The sequence below is a fragment of the Rhinopithecus roxellana genome, chromosome 7, assembly GCF_007565055.1.
Source record: "Rhinopithecus roxellana isolate Shanxi Qingling chromosome 7, ASM756505v1, whole genome shotgun sequence".
Lineage (NCBI taxonomy): Eukaryota > Metazoa > Chordata > Mammalia > Primates > Cercopithecidae > Rhinopithecus > Rhinopithecus roxellana.
In genome coordinates this window covers 151,268,308-151,289,325 of record NC_044555.1, presented here as the reverse complement: position 1 = coordinate 151,289,325, position 21,018 = coordinate 151,268,308, and the positions used below count along the sequence as shown (strand labels likewise).

Below are 21,018 nucleotides of genomic sequence, written 5' to 3'. Positions count from 1 at the left end.
GATCTGAATACTGAAAATGCACATTAATTTGCATTTCCTATAATATATAAATGTAGTAATACAGCATATACTCTCCTTTTTAATCTGACATATTTCACCCAGCATAATTATTTTGAGATTTGTCCATGTTGGTGTATATATGAAGGATTTATTCCTTTTTATTGCTAAGTAGTATTCCCTTGCATTGATATACCACAGTTTATCTACTCACTTGTTTACGCACATTTGTCTGTTTCTAGTTTGGGGCAATTATAAATAAAATTGGTAAGAACATTGGTGTACACATCTTCATATACACATAAGCTTTCATTTCTCTTGAAATGAAATTCCTAGGAATGGAGTTGTTGAGTTATAGAATGCTCTACTTTGGATATAGTTTGTCCTCACCAAAACTCATGTTGAAATTTGGTCCCTGGTCGGGCACGGTGGCTCAAGCCTGTAATCCCAGCACTTTGGGAGGCCGAGAGGGGTGGATCACGAGGTCAGGAGATCGAGACCATCCTGGCTAGCACGGTGAAACCCCGTCTCTACTAAAAAAATACAAAAAAAAAATCTAGCCGGGCAAGGTGGCGGGCGCCTGTAGTCCCAGCTACTCGGGAGGCTGAGGCAGGAGAATGGGGTGAACCTGGGAGGCGGAGCTTGCAGTGAGCTGAGATCCAGCCACTGCACTCCAGCCTGGGCGACAGAGCAAGACTCCGTCTCAAAAAAAAAAAAAAAAAGAAAAGAAATTTGATCCCTAATGTGGAATGTTGGGAGGTGAGGCCTAATGGAAGATGTTTGGGTCATGGGAGCAGATACCTCATGATTGGCTTGGTGCCATTCTCACGGTAGTGAGTGAGTTCTCCCTCTTTCAAAACCAGATTCATTCCCTTAGGAATAAATTAGTTCCCCACAAGAGTAGGATTTTATAAAGCCAGGATGCCTCTTGGGTTTTGCCTCTTCACATGTGTTCACTTCCCCTTTGACCTTCTTTGCCACGTTATGATATGTCAAGAAAGCTCTCGGCCAGGTGTAGTGGCTCATGCCTGTAATCCCAGTACTTTAGGAGGTCAAGGCAGGCAGATCACCTGTGGTCAGGAGTTCGAGACCAGCCTGGCCAACATGGTGTAACCCCATCTCTACTAAAACTACAAAAAAAATTAGCCAGACATGGTGGCGTGCACCTGTAGTCCCAGCTACTCAGGAGGCTGAGGCAGGAGAATTGTTTGAACCTGGGAAGTGGAGGTTGCAGTGAGCCAAGATTGCACCACTGCACTCCAGCCTGGGCGACAGAGCAAGACTTTGTCTTGAAAAAAAAAGAGAGAGAGAGAGAGAAAGCTCTCACCAGAAGCTGAGGCCATGCCCTTGAACTTCCCAGTCTGCAAAACTAAATAAACCTCTAAATAAACCTCTTTTCTTTATAAATTACACAGTCTCAGGTATTCTGTTATAGTAACACAAAATAAACTAAGACACAGAGTAAACATGTTTAGCTACAGTATATTTTAAAAACACTGAGTCTTAGACCTCTATTCCCTTCCTAGCCTGGCTTTTTTATTTTACGGATGTTAACTTTATTTTTCCCCACAAAATGAAAATTATATGTACTCTCTATAGAAAATTGGAAAATACAGCAAACTAGAAGGAAAGGAAATCAAAACTCTTGTAACCCAGGGTTCAAATAAGCTCTCTCCTTTCTGAGATTTGGCATTGACTCGAGAATGCAGCTACAGAGTTTCTGGAAAAGTCACTGGACAGACCATCAAGCATAGAACCAACTTACAAATCCATGGAGATGGTCTCTATGAAAGAGTCAGAGTCTAATATACTGAAAGGCTTGATTTGAACAGAGCCTCTACTCAGGCCCAGAAAGGCAAACAACTCCATGTTCACTGCCAGCCTTCCTAAACATTCTTACTACATAGCCCAGTGGGCAAAGAAACACAAAGCACAGTTTATCCCTATTCTGGCAACTGAGCTTGTGCCTACTGAAGAAAAAAAAAATGCTTAGATCACCTTTTAACATGTGCTACACCCATACAATAGAATGCAATGTAGTCCTTAAATGTGATTATACAGATCTATGTTTATCAATGAAAAAGTATGATCAGGACCTATTTTTAGGATATATTTTAGAGTGATGGTTAAGATCATAGGCTTTAGAGTCAGACTACCTGGCTCCAAACCCAGCTCTTTGTCCTTAAACAAATGACACAACTTCGCTGTACCTCCATTTCACCATCTGTGACAAGGGGGTAATAATAATAATACCTACCTCATAGAGCTGCTTAGGGGATTAAATAAAACACTAGAACACTTAGAGAAGCACTTAGAAAAAATAAAGCTTGGCTCATAGTAAATTTACCATCAACAACCAGAAGTGAGCCATCAACATTTCTCAGCAGTCCTTCTATATTTCTCTGGTCAACCTACAATCTGCCCTCACCCTTACAACTTATTGAACCTTCTCCATTCTCTTCAGCCTTCCAATTCCTCCTCCTTATTATCTCTACATGCAGATGACCACACCCTCATTTACAGAAAAAATAATGGGGTTGGGGGACTCTTCAGAAGGAAGTTATCTCTCATCTTCCTAACACCAAAATAAATCAACTATACCTGCACACATCCTACCAGCAGTTAGTTCCTCAATTAAGACAGATACTCTTGCCTTCTAGTGAACACTAATTCCTCCACCTAAGCTTTCGATTCCAGATGATCCTCTTTCTTAACAAATGTACACTACGATTTATCCTATCTCTCTGCTGTATTTTTAACCACTCACTCCCTACAGACCCTTAATTGTAAACTTTACACATCCACAAAATTTCTCCCTATTAAAAAAAGTCTTCAGCTGGGTGTAGTAGCTCAAGACTGTAATCCCAGCACTTTGGGGGGCTAAGGCAGACAGATTGCTTGAGCCCTGGAATTCGAGACCAGCCTGGGTAACGTGGGGAGACTCCGTCTCTACAAAAAATACAAAAATTAGCCCAGCATGGTGGTGTGCGCGCCTGTAGTCCCAGCTACTCAGGAGACTGAGGTGGAAGAATTGCCTGAGCCCAGGAAGTCAAGGCTGCAGTGAGCTGTGACTGTGCCACTGCACTCCAGCCTGGGCAACAGCGTGAGACCCTGTTTCAAATAATAATAATAATAATAAATTCAAAAGGCCTCTCTTGACCCCTAGTCTCGCTTCTGCTTCTACCCTGACTTTTCCATGCCCTTCACAGCCAAACTGCTTCAAATAGTTGCCTATACTCTTTGTTTCCATTAAATTGCCTACTGGCCGGGCGCAATAACTCACACCTGTAATCCTAGCACTTTGGGAGGCTGAGGTGGGCGGATCACCTGAGGTCAGGAGTTCGAGACCAGCCTGACTAACATGGCGAAACCCCTTTTCTACTAAAAATACAAAAAATTAGCCAGGCATGGTGGCGCGCGCCTGTAATCCCAGCTACCTGGGAGGCTGAGGCAGGAGAATTGCTTGAACCTGGGAGACGGAGGTTGCAGTGAGCCGAGATCACACCATTGCACTCCAGCTTGGGCAACAAGAGTGAAACTCCGTCTCAAAAAAAAAAAAAAAAAAAAAAAAAAAAAAAAAAAAAAAGTGCCTTCCTCTCTCTGCTAACCACACTCCAATCCATTCCATTCTAGATTTCTGCCCTGTCATTCCATGAAAATAGATCTGTCAAGGACACCAGTGCCTCCATATTCTTAAATTTTACCAGTCTACATCTTATTTGACCTCTGAGCAGCAATGGACATTGTTAACAGTCCATTCCCTACTTCTTGAAACAGTTTCTTTTTTGGCTTCAATGACACAAGTCCCTTCTAACTGTCTTTTAAACCTCCCTGCTGCTGTTTCCCAGTCTCCTTTGCGGCCTGACCCTCCTGTACTCAACATGAAATACTGGAGTTTCTCAAGCCTCCCTCTTTGATCTCCTACATTCTCATTCTGATACTCTCTGGCCTAGACAACCTTATCCCCACACATGGCTCGAATTATCACCTATATCCATATAGCACACAATTTATATATCCAGTATATAGGCCCCTTCTGAGCTCTAGATCCATCCATCCATCTATATAACTTCTCTTGGGTGTTCTCAAAGATACGTCAAACACATCATGTCTAAGACTAAACTCACAATCCTCATACCTGAACTTAGTATTCAATGTGATCTTAAAGGTCCTGCTTCTTAATGCTGTTACTCCAAACATCCAGTTGTACAAGCCAGAAACTGAGAAGTCACCCTTGATCGCTCACTCTCACTGTAAGATATAGGGGGGTGGGGGTAAACAAAGTGCGGATTTTCCTATACTCTCTATTTAACACAGAATGCTTCTGTAGCCCCAGATGTATGGAAGAATTTTCCCGTATATCAAGCAATCAATTTTGCAGTGGATGCCAGCTGGATGTCATCTAATTGAATTCAGTTGTCACTACCTACCTGGAGATAGTGTCAGATCCCACAGTTTGAGAGCTCAGGCTCACAAGACTGCTCTCCACTTCAGATGCCAGGTTGTAAGCTGTGCTTCTGACTGACCCACTATAAATCAGGGTTACCATGACCCTCTCATCGGGTTTGATTAATTTGCTAGAGAGGGTAACAGAACTCTGAAAAACATGTTTACAGGTTTATTATAAAGGATACTACAAAGCATATAGATGGACAGCCAGATGGAACAGTCAATAGGGCAAGGTACAGGATAAGGGGCACCAAGCTTCCATGCCCTTTCCAGGAACAGCACCCTCCAGGAACCTCCATGTATTCACTATCCAGAAGCTCTCCAAACCCATTTCTTTCTCGTTTTTATAAAGGCTTTACGGCCAGGCACGGTGGCTCACGCCTGTAATCCCAGCACTTTGGGAGGCCGAGGTGGGCGGATCACATAAGGTCAGGAGTTCGAGACCAGCCTGGCCAACATGGCAAAACCCCGTCTCTACTAAAAACACAAAATTAGCTGGGCGTGGTGGTGCATGCCTGTAACCCCAGCTACTTGGGAGGCTGAGGCAGGAGAATCGCTTGAACCCAGGAGATGGAGGTTGCAGTGAGGCGAGATCACACCGTTGCACTCCAGCCTGGGCAACAAGAGCGAGACTCTGTCTCAAAATATAAAAATTAAAAATTAAAAATAAATAAAATAGAGGCTTTACTACGTAGGCATGATTGATTATATCATTGGCCACTGCTAGTCAATTTAACCTGCAGCTCCTCTCCCTTCCCCAGAGGTTGGGGATGTGGTAAAAAAGTCTCAACTCTCTAATCCTGCCTTGACCAGCCCCCTATCCTAAATCTACCTAGGAGCCTCAGCCACCAGTTATCTCTTTAGCATGCAGAAGATACTCTTTTTTATTTCTATTTTTATTTTTTTGAGACAGAGTTTCGCTCTTGTTGCCCAGGCTGGAGCGCACTGGCACGATCTCAGCTCACTGCAACCTCTGCCTCCCAGGTTCAAGCGATTCTCCTGCCTTAGCCTCCCAGGTAGCTAGGATTACAGGCATGCATCACCACACCCAGCTAATTCTGTATTTTAAGTAGAGATGGGGTTTCACCATGTTGGTCAGGCTGGTCTCAAACTCCTGACCCCTGGTGATCCACCCACCTCGGCCTCCCAAAGTGCTGGGATTACAAGCATGAGCCACCACACCTGGGGCAAAAGATACTCTTATCACCTCAGAGATTCTAAGGGTTTTAAAAGTTGTAATACGGGAAAATGAGGATAAAGACTACCATGGTTTGAATGTTTGTCTTCTCCAAAACTCATGTTAAAATTTAATTGCCCGATGGGCATGGTGGCTCACAACTGTAATCCCAGAACTTTGGGGGGCCGATACAGGTGGATCACCTAAGGTCAGGAGTTCGAGACCAGCCTGGTCAACATGGTGAAACCTTGTCTCTACTGAAAATACAAAAATTAGCTGGGCATGGTGGTGGGCGCCTGTAATCCCAGCTACTAGGGAGGCTGAGGCAGGAGAATTGCTTGAACCTGGGAGGTGGAGGTTGCAGTGAGTTGAGATTGCACCACTGCACTCCAGCCTGGGCAACAGAGTGAGACTCCATCGCAAAATAAATAAATAAATAAACAAAATAAAAATAAAAAATTTAATTGCCATTATAATGAATCCACCTTTGCAAAATTATAACTGAGGAAATTATGACAGTGAAAGAAATCAGACCTAACCAACTCCACCTTGCTTCTAACCTTTAAGCTGTCCTTGTTCATTCTTGGGCGTAGGTCAAACTAACTTTGGGAAGGAATTCAGTTTGTGGTTTGATTCTGAAACAAAATGAATTATAGGCCTTTCCCAAAGAAAAGACCCCCTTCTTGCCTGGGGACTAGTCTGCCTTTGCAGGACTAACAAATTAGCTACAAGATTAGAAATTACAGTTTAGGGGTCATGCAGCCTCTGGCTCCAAGAGTCTGAACCTCCCCAAATTGCTCCTGGGGATAACATCACTATTGTAAAACCTAAAATCAGTGCTTGAGATACTTTTCAGACCCTACAGTCCATGGATCAGCTGACACCACCCAGACCTGTAATCTGGCTCAACCAGTTCTGCCATCCCACCCAGGAACACAAAACTGCAAGAAAGACTAACTTCAACCCCCTATGATTCCATCTCCAACCTGACCAATCAGCACTCCGTACTTCCCAAGCCGCTACCTGCCAAATTATCTTTAAAAACTCTGATCCCTGCCAGGCAAAGTGGCTCACGCCTGTAATCCCAGCACTTTGAGAGGCTGAGGTGGGCGGTCCACTTGGGGTCAGGAGTTTGAGACCAGCCTGGCCAACATGGTGAAACCCCATCTCTACTAAAAAATACAAAAATTAGACTGGCATAGTGGCGGGCACCTGTAATCCCAGCTACTCGGAAGGCTGAGACAGGAGAATCGCTTGAACCCGGGAGGCAGAGGTTGCAGTTAGCCGAGATCACACCATTGCAGTCCAGCCTGGGCAACAGAACAAGACTCTGTCTCAAAAATAATAATAATAATAGTAACTGATCCCCCAAATGCTCTGGGAGACTGATTTAAGTAATAATAAAACTCTGGTCTCCTGCACAGTCGGCTGTGTGTGAATTACTCTTTCTCCATTGCAACTCTCCTGTCTTGATAAATCGGCTCAGTCTACGCAGCAGCCAGGTGAACCCACTGGGCAGTTACAGTAACAATGTTAAGAGGTGAGACTTTTAAGAAGTGATTAAGTCATGAGGGCTCTACCCTCACAGGTGGGATTAATGCCATTATAAAAGGGCAAGATCGGTCTCCTCTTGCTCTATCTCTTAGCCCTTCTTTCTATCTTCTGCCATGTCACGATCTAGCCTTCCTCTCCTCTGGAGGACACAGTGTGTGCAAGGACCATCTTGGAAAAAGAGAATGGCCTCACCAGACACCAAATCTGCCCACACCTTAACCTTAGACTTCCTAGCTTCCAGAACTGTGAGGCAATAAATTTCTGTTTATAAATTACCCACTCTCAGGTATTGTTATAGCAGCACAAAACAAACTAAAATAAAGACTAAATGTGTACTTCACAATATCACACTCTCACCCTCCCAATTCCAATCCATTGCCAAGTCCTGCAGATTTTACCTCCTAAGAAACCCTAAAATATACCAATCCACTCCATGTAAACCACAGCTACTGTAGCGCAAGGTACTATTACCTCTACTCTAGATTGCTGAAATGGCTCCTAATGAAACTCTCCAGTACATTCTGACTCCTTCCCAATCCTTTATCCACCACACTGTAGCCAGGGCAATATTTTCTTTTTCTTGTCTTTTTTTTATTTTTAAGACAGAGTTTTGCTCTTGTTGCCCAGGCTGGAGTGCAATGGCATGATCTCAGCTCACCACAACATCCGCCTCCCAGGTTCAAGTGATTCTCCTGCCTCACCCTCCCGAGTAGCTGGGATTACAGGCATGAGCCACCACGCCCGGCTAACTTTTTGTATTTTTAGTAGTGACAGGGTTTCACCATGTTGGCCAGGCTGGTCTCCAACGCCCAACCTCAGGTGATCCGCCCGCCTCAGCCAAAGTGCTGGGATTACAGGCATGAGCCACTGCGCCTGGCCCCCAGGGCAATATTTTCAGACAAATCTGATTCTTCTCCCCATCCCACAGGACTTCCAATGGTTCTCAGGATATAGATTGAATGGCTTAAGGTGGCTTGTAAGGCCCTGCATGCCCTGACCCCCACCATACTGCTGTCCCTACTGCCTGTTGAACTCCAGCCACTTTCATTCAGTCTCTTTTACTCACCATGCCATCTCTGAACACATAGCCTCAAACCAGCTCCTCCAATTCTCACCTCCAATCTCATTAGCCACTATTCTTCCTTTAGCTCTCAGCTCAATAATTGCTTCTTTGAAGCAATTCCTGACCACCTTGACTAGTCGAATACCCCTATTTTATAGGCTCTCATTGTACCATGTACCCTCCTTTTCATACTTGTCTTCATTGCAATACACTTGTATGGCTATTTGCTTGCGACTTGGCTCCCCACTGTACTATGAGCTCTTTGAGGACAGGGACTTAATAGGTATTTTTGCTCAAATTTCCTCAGCACCCAGCATAAGGCCTAGCAATAAATTGGTGTTTTTTTGTTTTGTTTTGTTTTGTTTTGTTTTTGAGTCGGAGGCTCACTCTGTCACCCAGGCTGGAGTGCAGTGGTGCAATCTTGGCTCATTGCAACCTCCGCCTCCTGCATTCAAGTGATTCCCCTGCTTCAGCCTCCCAAGTAGCTGGGATTACAGGCGCACACCACCATGCCCAGTTAATTTTTGTATTTTTAGTAGAGAAAGGGGTTTCACCATGTTGGCCAGGCTAGTCTCGGACTCCTGACCTCACGTGATCCACCCGCCTTGGCCTCCCAGAGTGCTGGGATTACAGGCATGAGCCACTGCACCCGGTCAATTGGTAGACTTTTTAAAAAGAATTGTACCCCAGCAGGTCAGGCTAATATATACTACTAGAAGCACTGTCTGAGAGTGTCTTCTGCCAAAGGGAAACAGAGCCAGACACTAGTCAAAAGCAGTAAAGACGTAAAGACATATTTTGAGTACTATTGTAATAGGGGAAAAGAGACTTTAGTATAGAATTAAGCTCAATCCAAAGACAACTAGGACAAGTGTGGATTTACAGTCAAGCAGCAGAGTGAGGGAACCAGTAGAAAGAAAATTCCTAAGGGGAGAGAGACATCAAGGGTAGGGGGATTCTTGCTCAACTGACTAAACAGGATTCTTGCTCAAGGCAGGACAAGGTGATCAGATATCAAGGGTGGGGGAATTACTTAGCAGGATTCTTGCTAAAACTGGGCTAGGCAGGCCGAGGACAGGGCCCAAGGACAAGGCATAGTTGAAAAGAAGGCTCAGGGGAGCCTGTCCAAAGTTCGCTCAAAGAGAGAGTCTTTGTTACTTCCTCAGGCCAGTGTATGTTTCTTTATCTTTACGTCTTACTTTGCTGCTAGTCTCCCCACAAAATAGATCATATCCCCACTACTCTTTACTTATTATTCCATAGGCATTTTAAGAGCTTGAGTTATAATTTATATTTCATAAAGTTCTCCCCTTTTTCAATTGCAAATTCAATAGTTTTTAGTAATTTATAGAGTTGTGCAAACAATCACCACATTTTCATTATCTCTAAAAGACGCTCCATGCCCATTTGCAGCCACTCCCAGTTCCCACCCCATAGCTGCTTTTGAAAGCCATCATATTTGCCTGAGGATGAAAGGTACAGCCTCACTGGAAAAGCAAAAATCAAAACTACCACGCGTGAAATAATTTGAGAACCACCAAGCACTAATTGTGCATTTCTGATTATTTGCTCAAAAACATTAAAAGACAAATCAATGTGAACTAAGGAGTGGGAGGAGGTTTCAAGGAAAAGGTAGAACATTTTAAGGTTTTTCTGCAGAGGAAAAAGTGCGCAAAAAAAAAAAAAAGGAAAAGGAATTTGAGTTGAAAAATACTCCAACGAACGAACCAACATGTTTTCAGAACTTTTTGAAGTTCCAATATGGTGCTGTCATGTTCGGTGAGCTGTCTGTCCTTGATCCAGCAAGCAATGCGAGTTTCTAGAACAGAAGGATAAGGATTTATCGCAAGCCATAAAAGTTGAAGAAACACTCAACTGAAAATAAACATGTATTGAGCGCCTACTGTGTGTCAAGCAAGGAGCTCTGCGTAGGATAAAAACGGCTCCCCGCAGTTCCCCCTGCCCCGGCCAGGTGGCTGCATGCCCCCTTCCACCTACTCCCTGGACTGCCCTGGGGCTGAGAACGCCCCTGGCGCGAGAAGCTGGACTCCCCCAGGGACCGGCCCGAGATCACTCGGAGCCCGGGCGCCCGGCACAGGTCAGACGCAAGGGGGACATAGCTGGGGTCGGCCCTTCCTTCCCTTCTCCTGTCGCACGACTAGGCCTGCGCCCGGTCCCCACCTGCCGCCCTCCCCCTCCTCCCAGTGAGACCGAAAAGAGCCTGAAGGGCCTGGGAGGGCGGGTGAGATTCCCAGGCCTTTCCAGATGCCCTGCCATGTTTGGCAAAGCGATTGTCTTCCCTCTAGGAGCTCCGCGGACACCCGACCCCTCTTCCTCTCCTTCGCCACTTTCCGTCATTCGCCACGCTGGCCACTTCCCCTCTGCTGCCTCCCGCTGAAGCCCCAGCCCGGCCGCGGCCGCCATTTCCCGGCAGCCTCTTCCCTGTGCCTTTCCCTGAAAGGAAATGTACTGGGGCGGGGCGGGGGGCGCTGTGTGAGGGTCTCCGGAAAGCCGCCGGGGAGGAGAGATGTATTTTTTCCAAACTCTCTCCGCTCTCCCGAAGCCCCCTACCTCACCCTTTCTCCCCGCCTTCTTGTGGGCTTGGGAGCAAGAGAGGAGGAACTGGTCCCAGCACTGGTCACCGCCACCCTCACCCCACAGATCCTGGGGCACGGGTACCCTTACACCACCCCATAAGGATCCCAGCCATGTCCTCTGTCCTTTGCCAGAGCTCATTTCCTCCTCTCCTCCAGCTTCCTGCCCTTTCCCCAAGACAAAGTTGATGTTTACCCTCCCTGAGACTCAATTTCCTCATCTCTAAAGTGGGATGACACGTAAAGACATCTTGTATATGTGAAACATGCCCTGTGCAAAAGAGGGGGAGCAGGAAGAGGGATGGAGGGAGAAAAAGGGCCCTGGGAAAAGGGCCCTGGAATGTACGGGTAGACGTTGTAAAGAATGTATGGGTCAGAGCATTAGGATAGGTCAGTGGTTCAGAAAATAATTACTGAATATATTATTTTGATTCTTAGATGTTAGCTCTCAGTACTTATCTCTTCTTTCAGAAGCCTAACATTCTCTTCTCAGAGGGCCAGAGCAATGTGTGTTCTGTGCATTTATCTGTGCTGACCACTGCCGTGACGGAGGTGGTGGGGCATCCATTCACAGGCTGCAGGCACAGGGACAACATAACTGTGGAGTCCTAATTAGAAAAAAGAAGTCAGGCTGGCTGGAGCAGGGGAAGGCAAAAAGAGAAAGCAAATAAGCTACAAATTTGTCTTTCTTCATGGTCCAGAACATGTAAACAAAAAGAGGAAGCAGATAAGCTATAGGTCTGCTTTTCTTTATAGCCCAGGATATGCGGCTTCCTGCACAGATAACATACATAACTCACAAACTTCCTGCTCACTATCAAACGCCTCAATTTATTAAACACCCCAGCTGACAGAAGAATGCAAGTTAGCTCCCTACTGCCTTGGCTTTCTCAATCAGCCCAAAAACCATCCTGTAAAATCTCCAGCAAGCCTTTGTTTCTTTGCAGTCAGCTCCTCTCTTGCAGGCTGCCCGTTGCCTTCTCGAAATGTATTTTCCAACTTTCTCTAATAAATCTGCCTTTCTTTACCTACAACTGTCTTGGTAAATTCTTTTACCCCTGCACCACCAGCCCAGTTAGTCGACACTCCCCCGCGACGATAACCCCTCACCTTCCCAGCGGAGTCCTGCACCATGTTAACCTGAGCCCCTTGGACTTGCCTGCTTTGCACTCACGAGAAGACAATTTTGGTCAGTGTGGGAGCAGCTTGTAAAGGGCTCTTGTGACACTCCCGGCCTGGTATAAGGCACAGCAAGTGGAATTTCCTTCCATCAGCAGCTGTTTTGCAATAGCCCTGGAGGCCCATCTTGAAGACATCTTCATTTTAGCTGACAGCGCTAGGAATTCTACCTGATGGAAAAGGAGCTTGATTTATAAACACGTTCACAATGCATTTTCATATCACTTTGCTGGGTAGAGAAGGCAGAGAAGATACGCCATGCTTACACATGGAATTGTCTTTGTTTTGGTTACCTCCTTTAGGGTTGGATGAGTGAATGCAGGAATCAATGAATGGGTGGATAAGGAAATCCATGTATCCATCAGCCAGTAGTTTCCTGCAGCAGAACCACCCTGAGCACTTGTTAAAACACAGCTTATTGGCCAGACAGAGGTTCACACCTGTAATCCCAGCACTTTGAGAGGCCGAAGCAGGAGGATCTCTTGAGCCTAGGAGTTCGAGACCAGCCTAGGCAACATAGTGAGATCCCGTCTCTATAAAAATCATTTTAAAAATAACTGGGCTTGGCGGCACTCACCTGTAGTCCCAGCTACTCGAGAGGCTGAGGTGGGAATATCGCTTGAGTCTGGAATTCAAGGCTGCAGTGAGCCGAGATCGCACCACCGCACTCCAGCCTGGGCAACAGAGCGAGACCCTGTCTCAGAAAAACACAAAAAACAAAACACAGCTTGTTGGGCTCCACCCCCAGTTTCTGATTCAGTCGTTGGGGGAAAGGGGATGGGGCGGGGGGGCAAAAAAGGATCTGCATATCTAACCAGGTGGAGGTTCATGCTATTACTGATTGGGCACCACACCCAGAGAACCACTGGCACAAGCCATCCGATACTCTTAGGCCATGATAATTGTGGCTGCAAATTTTCTGCCTGATCCTGCCAAATAGCTCACACACGCAGTTGAAAATAAATCCTCTGACTCAGTGTTTGGGGGGGTGTTGTGGGTGGGCTGCCCACTCTACCTCCCAGCACTTTCCTGGGTAGTAGTGTTAGATGTGAGTGTTGGAGCATGAGTGGTGTTGTGTGTGCACATGTGTGCACACCAGCTGTACTGCTGTCCCTTTGGAACCTCTAGTGCTGACCACTGACCTTCTACAGGTTCTCTCCTTTGCTCCCCAGAGCCCTTCTGAGTTTTCTTATCCAGCGAAGAAGAGTAAGTGAACATCTAAGATCACAAGGAGCCCTTTATTGTCTCCTGGGATTTGGTGCCATCTAGTGGCTAACTTGAGAATCTTTGCTCAGACTTAGAGAAACTTCTGGAAAATTAACTAAGTAGCCTGGGAAGGCAAAAACACCTACTTGTTTACCCTCTGAGAAAGGCTTCCTGGACAAGGACTGGCTCAACATGATAGGAGTCAAAATGGGTTTCTTGCTCTCCTGAAAGCTGTGATAAAAATTAGAAGTCATCAAAGAATCTCAATCACGTCCCACTGCATCTTCAGCTTGAATGATTTTCCAGAATTGATTTTCATTTCCTGAATGAAATGGAGTCAGGTAATACCAACTTGGTATTTGCCTCCTATCTCATTTCTCTGGGCCCCAAGCTCTGAACAGCCCAAGTATAGCAATACAGTTCCCGAGGGGTCAGTGAAACTATAAAGAGATCTGTAGTTCAAGGTACAGTTGGTACTGATCAGAGGGACATCAGGGTCTTAAAGTCATTGAGGGGTGGAATTGTTAATGACCACTGTGATCCAGACAAAAATCTAAGATATCAGCACACAATGCCACAGGTGCTCAGAATCCTCATGAGAGGTGCGAGGTATTGTAAACATGTGGTTTGGACTTTAATAGAAAACTTAAACTACTTGTTATGGGAACAAAGGGGAGGCGATCAGGGATCATAAAGGAAGCTGCTCCTTAAAGTTGCTGTTTGGGAAACTGTGATGGGTCTCAAAACGTGGTCTTGAGACCAGCAGCATCAGCACGTTCTCAAGCAACATCCCAAAACTACTGAATTGTAAACTCTAGGGATGGGGCCTAGAAATGAATGTTTAAACAATCCCTGCAGATGATTCTGATGCACATGAAAAGTTTGAGAACCGCTGGTTTAAGATAAGCTTTAGATGCCCTAAAATACACCTGAGAGTGTTTAGAGAATCTCCTAATGAATTCATGGAGGAGACAATTTATTTCCTTAACATAAGCCTGCTTCTTTTTTATGTTTTGTTTTTGACACATAATAATTGTAAGCCTACTTCTTTTTTAACATACAAAGGTGTCTTCTAGTTTGTGATGAAATACAAAGGATTATTTATTCTCTTTCACTTCTTTGGATTTTAGAGAATACTATCTTGGTAAGTGGCTCCAAAAGTCCTGTAGACATGGTAAGTTTTTTTAAAAAAGAAGAAAATGTTCAACTTTAATATTAATCAAAAAAATACAAATTAAAATTGCAATGAGATATCATTTCTCAACTAACAAACTGGCAAAGATCACAAAGAATAATGTGCATCAATAAGGAGGGCATAAGGGGTAAAATAAAGCACACACTCCAGGTAAAAAGATAAAGTACCAGAATCTTTCTGGTAACACAAATCAGAAGCCTTAAAAATGAGTATATCTTTGACTCAGCAATCCCATTTCTAGGGATGTATCTTAGAAATAATTAATGATATATACAACAATGAACATATAAAGATGCTAAATATATTGTTTATAATTTTAAAATTAAAAATTTTAATTTTGAGGGAATTATAAAGTCAATCAGTGTGCCCATATGACAGAACAAAATAAAAATCAATCAACACAAGATTTTTTCCAGTTTTTAAAAGGAAGATTTATTTAACAAGTTTCACTTAGTACAATACATCTAAATGGAAATCACAATACAAGGAAAGATTTAAACCAAAGCCTCAGAATTTCATACAAACGACACGACCAAACTTCTAAAGTATTGGTATTACATCTTAAAATTGTCCCGTATCCTTCAAAAAAAAAAAAAAAAAATGTACACTCACGTGCCTTACAGGATATTAAACCAAAAAGCTAGAATTAACAAACATGCCAAATGTTTTCACTTTGAATCGTAGACACAGCTCCTATATTTGAGTTTTACAGAAAAGCATGTTTCTCAACATGCATCCGAAGTTTTCAATGTATTTGTGGTATAAGAGCAACATTTAACATAAGTGAAACTGCATTAACCTAAATACGCTTACTGCTTAGGTACACTCCTACAACATAACTAACTTGAGGAAAGCTAAAAATTGTTTTAACAGTTATGGTCAATACTGAACTTTGTTATTATGTCCTAGATGAATGTTTCAGTGTTCAAAATTACTGAGCTTGAAGTTTTAAAATAATCTCAACTTCCACTTTACAGTAAGCATGAATCACAAGCCTGTAATGCAAAACTGTTAAACTTAACTCTTGTTTTCTTAAAAAAGGAGAAAGAAAGATAAAGAAAGAGAAGCTGACCAAGAGTGATCAGAATCAATTATATTTCCCATTTACCAATCATACTGGATATACTAGACATCCCTCCCATTCTATTCAACTCCCACAAATGTACAGCTTTTATATATGGAGTAGCTGTTTGGTGCTCCTTCTCTACCTAAGCAAGGTTTGACTGATAGTCACTGGAGTTTTCCTGCAGAACTTGGTCATATCCACTCATACTGCTCTGACCACCATAACCACCTCCATAACCACCACTCAGCTGCTGGCTAGCAGGACCTCCATAACTAGACTGGTTGGATAAGCCCATCCCTCCCATCATTTGGCTACCATAAGCGCCACCACTTGCCCCTGCTGTGGAATTCAAAAAAAGTTCTACATAGCTGTGATCGTAAGCACCCCCACTTGTTCCTGCAGTAGAATTTAAGAAGAGCTCCACATATCTGTGTTGCATATTAGCTTTGTCTTTTGCCATAGCTGCCACAGCATCTTCATGAGTAGCAAATTCAACATCTGCCTCACCAGTAACTCTGCCATCGGGTCCAATTTCAATATGTACTCTCATGGGATTAAGAGGTGAGAAGAAATTATAAATATCATTCTCAGTGGCTCTGTAAGGTAACCCCCTCATGTGTACACAGTGCCCTGTGGTGCTCTGGAAACTGGACCCACCATCTCCGTATCTATGATCAGACATTCCTGAAAAACAGTAATTGAGGTCTCTTCCAAATCTATCAGACCCAAAGCCATATCCATCATTATAGCCACCATAGTCATCATAGCCTCCATACCCTCCACCATAGGCACCACGCCTCATCCTTTCAAACCCAGCTCCTCTGCCAATGCTATTATACCCTCTGCCAGCCCCCGGCCTATCATAGGGACCTGGCCGCTGCATAGCCATGAGCTTTCGAGGGGGATCATAGTGGGTTCGAACTTCAGCTCGGCTACTCTTGAAGATCTCAATGTACCTGTGCCCTATTCTTTCCTTGTGTTTCTTTAAGGCCTTCTCAGCTATCTCCTGCGAAGCAAACTGCACAAAGGCTTCCCCTGTGCTTCGCCCCTGAAAGTCCACTGGCAGTGTCATCCCATTTGGCACAATTTCCAACCCTGAAAAGAACTGAACAATCTCTTCCTTGCTACAGCCAAATGGGAGTCCTCTAAGCCGGACGAAGCCATCGTTGGCAGTATCAGGGCTATTCGGACCTGTATGCTTCAACACCCAATCCATTTCAACACTGTTAGACTTGAATACTTCAACGTATCTGTGTCCCATGGTTTCTCTGTCCTTCTTCAAAGCCAGTTTCACTTCCTCTTCAGATTCAAGTTCAACAAATGCTTCACCACTTGGTCTGCCTTCTCTGGTGTAGATGAAACGAATACCTGATGTGCCATTTTGGATCTTGCAATCAGAGAAGAAGCGCATCACTTCATCAGCTGAGCAGGACCAGGGTAGGCCCCTGACCTTCACCACGAACCCCTCCCTGCCTTCCGTGCTCAGCATCATGGTGACTGTTGGGCTCTTGGTGGCAAGTTTGGCTCAATGCAATTTTAGTGTAGCTGAAAAAAAAAATTAGAAGACTACTGTCATGGAAAAATGCCTGTGATATAGTAAGATAAAAAAGCAAACTATTAATAGAAAATTCAACTATGCTGACAACTTTTCTGTAAGATGTCTGTATAAACAAAAAGAGTTCACCAAATTTTTAACTCATTCATTTTTTAAGTTATTTATTCAACGCCTATTACGTGTTGGATACCATTAAACATTAATAGCAATTGGCCGGGTGTAGTGGCTCACGCCTGTAATCCCAGCACTTTGGGAGGCTGAGGCGGGTGTACCACCTGAGGTCAGTAGTACCACCTGAGGTCAGTAGTACCACCTGAGGTCAGGCGGGTGTACCACCTAGAGGTCAGAGACCAGCCTGGCCAACATGGTGAAACCCTGTCTCTACTAAAAATACAAAAAATTGGCTGGGCGTGGTGGCAGGCGCCTGTAATCCCAGCTACTCGGGAGGCTGAGGCAGGAAAACCACTTTTATGTACCCAGGAGGTGGAGGTGAGCTGAGATCAGGCCACTGCACTCCAGCATGGGCCACGAGAGCGAAACTAAGTCTCAAAAAATAAATAAATAAATAAAATAAGAGCAACAAATCAGTAGGATAGGTCAACAAATAAAAGATGGCTATATCTGAATATATACACATAAAAAACTTCACTAGATCAAAAGATTAAACAACAATTAAAACATTAAAACACAAAACACAGGTTATATAAGTTCTTTATATAATATCCTTATTATATACAAATGTATGCAAATCAAAATCAGGGAAATATTTGGGCTTCAGAGATAAATGAAAAAAAGACATTATTGGGAAATCACACATTCATTTTAGAAACATTTTTTAGTTGCCACATCCAATACTCAGCTCTGGCATACAAGAATCAATAAGCCCAGAAAGGGCTTATGATCCTACAGGGGCACCAAATATCATTATTAAAGATGTAAATGCAAATATACATTATACTTGCCATGACCCTCTGGGTGGGGTATAAGCATAGTATCAAGGAGAGACTAGTTGATCAGTTCTATTGGTTGGAGGTCAAATGGTTAAATGAAACAGACTAACCTGCCCAGGGATCCATAAACGATTTTTTAAAATTATGATAAAGCACAAATAGGAGAGGGAAAAGCAAGAGAAAAGGCTGGCAAGGCATAGATCAGATCCCAAAGACTTTTATGCAGCACTAAGACTGCATAAAAAAATTGGAAAAATAACATGGAAAATCCATAAACCTACCACTCAGAGTAACCACTAATATGTTCTTTCTAACTTAAAAAAAATCCCAGTACAGCAAATTTAAAGAATTAAAACTGTACAGAAGTATATACACAGTATATACACTAAGCACCTTTTAAGACTTTTAAACCAGGGAGTATGGGATGACTTCACCAAAACTCTTTCAGACAGATCACCCTGGCAATAGTGTGGTACTCAGAGGTGGAACTAGGGAGATTAGTTAGAACTTGTCTCTTAAATATATGTTAAAGGAATCGCCTAAGGCAACAGGAGTAAAATGGAGAAAAGCTGTATCTACACATACCAAAAAAAGTGGAATCTGCGGGACTTGATAATAGATTAAGTATGAGAGAATACAGGTATAGAAGGATACAGGAGAGCAATCTGGGAAATGTTCAAATTTAATCAATCTTCCAGCAAGTTAAAACCAGAACTAATCATTATTTTTCACCCATCAAGATAATGGAAATTAAATGGTGACAGTAAATCAGTGCTATGCAGAGTTCACAAACTAATAATACACTACTAGAGGAGTGATAATTGATATAAACTATTTCCTTTTTGATAAATCCCACTATATCCTGAAAGCAATTTGATAATACGTATCACGCCTTTTGACAGCAAATACACTTCAATTATGTGCCCTAAGGAGATGATCTGAAATTCAGACAAAGATTTATGGAGCTATATATTCTTTGAAAAGTACTTTATTAAGAAAACTGGAATATTATGCATTTAATTTTAAAAGTTACAAAAATATTTAATAATATGAGAAATTACTTATGCTATAATTATAAGTGACCCAAGAGCACAGCTGCTTTACAATCTCAACTATGTACAAAATACATGTTCCCATACCCTTTGACACTGCTAGAATCCTTCCAGGAATCTAGTCAACAGAAATACTTACAAATGTTCCTTGCAGCACTGTTAGTAAAGGCAGAACATTGGAAACCTAAATAGCCATCATTAGAGGAATGGCTGAATGAATTATACCTTATCCTTAAAATGGAATGCAATGCAGCCATTTAAAAAAAAAATCTATCTGCCTTGACCCAGAAAGATCTCCAAAATACATTAAATGAAAGAACATACATAGTATGATCCTACTTATAGTAAAAGATTAGCATGCATGTATATACGTATGTAAATAAATAAAAGAAGATCTGGAAGCAAACTTGTTTTTGAGAGAACTGAAGGGTAGGGGGAGTGAAGTGGGCTTTTCGCTTTTTACCCTATATACTTCTATACAGTTTTAATTCTTTAAATTTGCTGTACTGGGATTTTTTTTAAGTTAGAAAGAACATATTAGTGGTTACTCTGAGTGGTAGGTTTATGGATTTTCCATGTTATTTTTCCAATTTTTTTATGCAGTCTTAAATTTCTACAGAAATAATTACTTTTACTTCAGCAAAAAAGTAACATAAAACAAATTAAAATGTTTGCATTTCTGGGATTTGGTATAGGAAATTTTATAAAATTGTCCAATTTTGAATGTGGATGGTTATCTGATATGGTCTGGGAGCACTGGGCCTCTTGGAAACAAAGTACAAAGTGTAATAACGGCCATAAAACTACACTGAGGAAACGATTTAACATTTACTGATTGCATATTATGTGCCTAGCACACTGCATATGCAGTGATAACAGTTTTCCTATTAACCATCCTAAGGTCTCAGTGACAGATTTACAGGCTGTTTTTTATTACATTTTGTACGATTTTTTTTTTTTTTTTTTTTTTGCTTGCCTTATTCCTGAGATAACCCATCCCATTTAATTCCCTGCACCACTCTCTCCCTTAAGAGCCCTTCTGTAGGGGCAGAGAGGTTCTACTTCATTACTGCGTCTCCTGGGAAGGCCATCAGGACTGCTGGCTCAAGTGGGAACCAGGACTCTTTGTGAGTTAAGAATTTGTGTATTCATATGCGTGTTACACACATTTTTAAAAAAAACTGTAACGACATAAGGTTTAGTCGTCTCTGGGTGGTGAATTACGTGTATTTTTAAATTTTATACTATATTGTTATTTTTCAAATGTTCGAAATTGAGTATGTAGATTGTTGTTATCAGCAGAAAAATAAACATTATTCGAATACTCAATTCAGTAAAGTAATTTATTGGGCGCCTTTGTCAAGCACGCATTTGCCTAGATGTGACTCTACAGATAAAATTCACTTGGGGCCTCCCCCTACAGACAATCAGGCAGTGGAGACTGAGTGCCTGAATAGATAGACCAGCACTCAGACCACTATTTTCAGTATCTGTTTTTCTTAACTCAGGCCTGTGGTTTTCAAACGTTTTTTGCCTTACGGTCACCCTTAGGGGTCACCCGAGACCGGCCCAGATAGACAGATATACAAAAACACATACACAGTCATGAGCGTCCACCATTTCCCCACCAGGCGCAGCACAGGCGGCTTCCCGGCACTGAGATGGGGGGGAGGAGGGAAGAGAGCGCGAGGGGGGAGGGGAAAGCAGAGAACGAAAGAGGCGGAGGCGGCCCCCGAACCCCGCTTTGGTCTTCATCATCACCACCCCTGGGTCCCCAGTTCCCACCCACACACCAACCTCTAACGATACCGGGTAATTTTCCTCCTTCTTCCCTCAAACGGCTATAGCGAGACGGTAGACGACGACCAGAACTACTTCTGCTCACGTAAGCGAGTAATCACGTGAGCGCCTACGTCATGTGAGATCTCGGTCACGTGAGCAACTCTCGGCTTAAACTCGGGATCACTAAGGTGCCGCACTT

At 43.2% G+C, this 21,018-nt stretch overlaps 2 protein-coding genes across 3 annotated transcripts; both read right to left on the bottom strand.

Annotated features, from left to right (window-relative positions):
• Positions 1-8,941: 8,941 nt before the first annotated feature.
• LOC115898730 lies at positions 8,942-12,643 on the bottom strand. Its single transcript, XM_030934519.1, has 4 exons — positions 12,591-12,643; positions 12,009-12,183; positions 10,422-11,442; positions 8,942-10,059 (listed from the first exon to the last, which is right to left on the bottom strand). The coding sequence occupies exons 3-4, from the start codon at positions 10,974-10,976 to the stop codon at positions 9,979-9,981; spliced, it is 636 nt and encodes a 211-aa protein (XP_030790379.1). The 5' UTR covers positions 10,977-11,442; positions 12,009-12,183; positions 12,591-12,643; the 3' UTR covers positions 8,942-9,978.
• A 2,177-nt stretch (positions 12,644-14,820) lies between these two features.
• On the bottom strand, positions 14,821-21,016 carry HNRNPH2 (heterogeneous nuclear ribonucleoprotein H2). Of its 2 annotated transcripts, none has more exons than XM_010359648.2 (2): positions 20,835-21,016; positions 14,821-17,025 (listed from the first exon to the last, which is right to left on the bottom strand). In XM_010359648.2, the coding sequence occupies exon 2, from the start codon at positions 16,970-16,972 to the stop codon at positions 15,623-15,625; it is 1,350 nt and encodes a 449-aa protein (XP_010357950.1). In that variant the 5' UTR covers positions 16,973-17,025; positions 20,835-21,016; the 3' UTR covers positions 14,821-15,622. The 2 variants fall into 2 exon arrangements, with proteins under 2 accessions (XP_010357950.1, XP_010357951.1); XM_010359649.2 differs by having other exon boundaries at positions 20,847-21,016.
• Positions 21,017-21,018: the final 2 nt, after the last annotated feature.

What these genes read in the sequence shown, in the direction of transcription:
- LOC115898730 (XM_030934519.1), bottom strand. Translation starts at nt 10,976, where the DNA reads ATGAGCTCTGGCAAAGGACAGAGGACATGGCTGGGATCCTTATGGGGT. An exon ending in GAGGAGGGGGAGGGCGGCAG is followed by an intron (nt 10,060 to 10,421) that starts GTGGGGACCGGG and finishes CTTCTGTTCTAG; the next exon opens with AAACTCGCATTGCTTGCTGG.
- HNRNPH2 (XM_010359648.2), bottom strand. Translation starts at nt 16,972, where the DNA reads ATGATGCTGAGCACGGAAGGCAGGGAGGGGTTCGTGGTGAAGGTCAGG.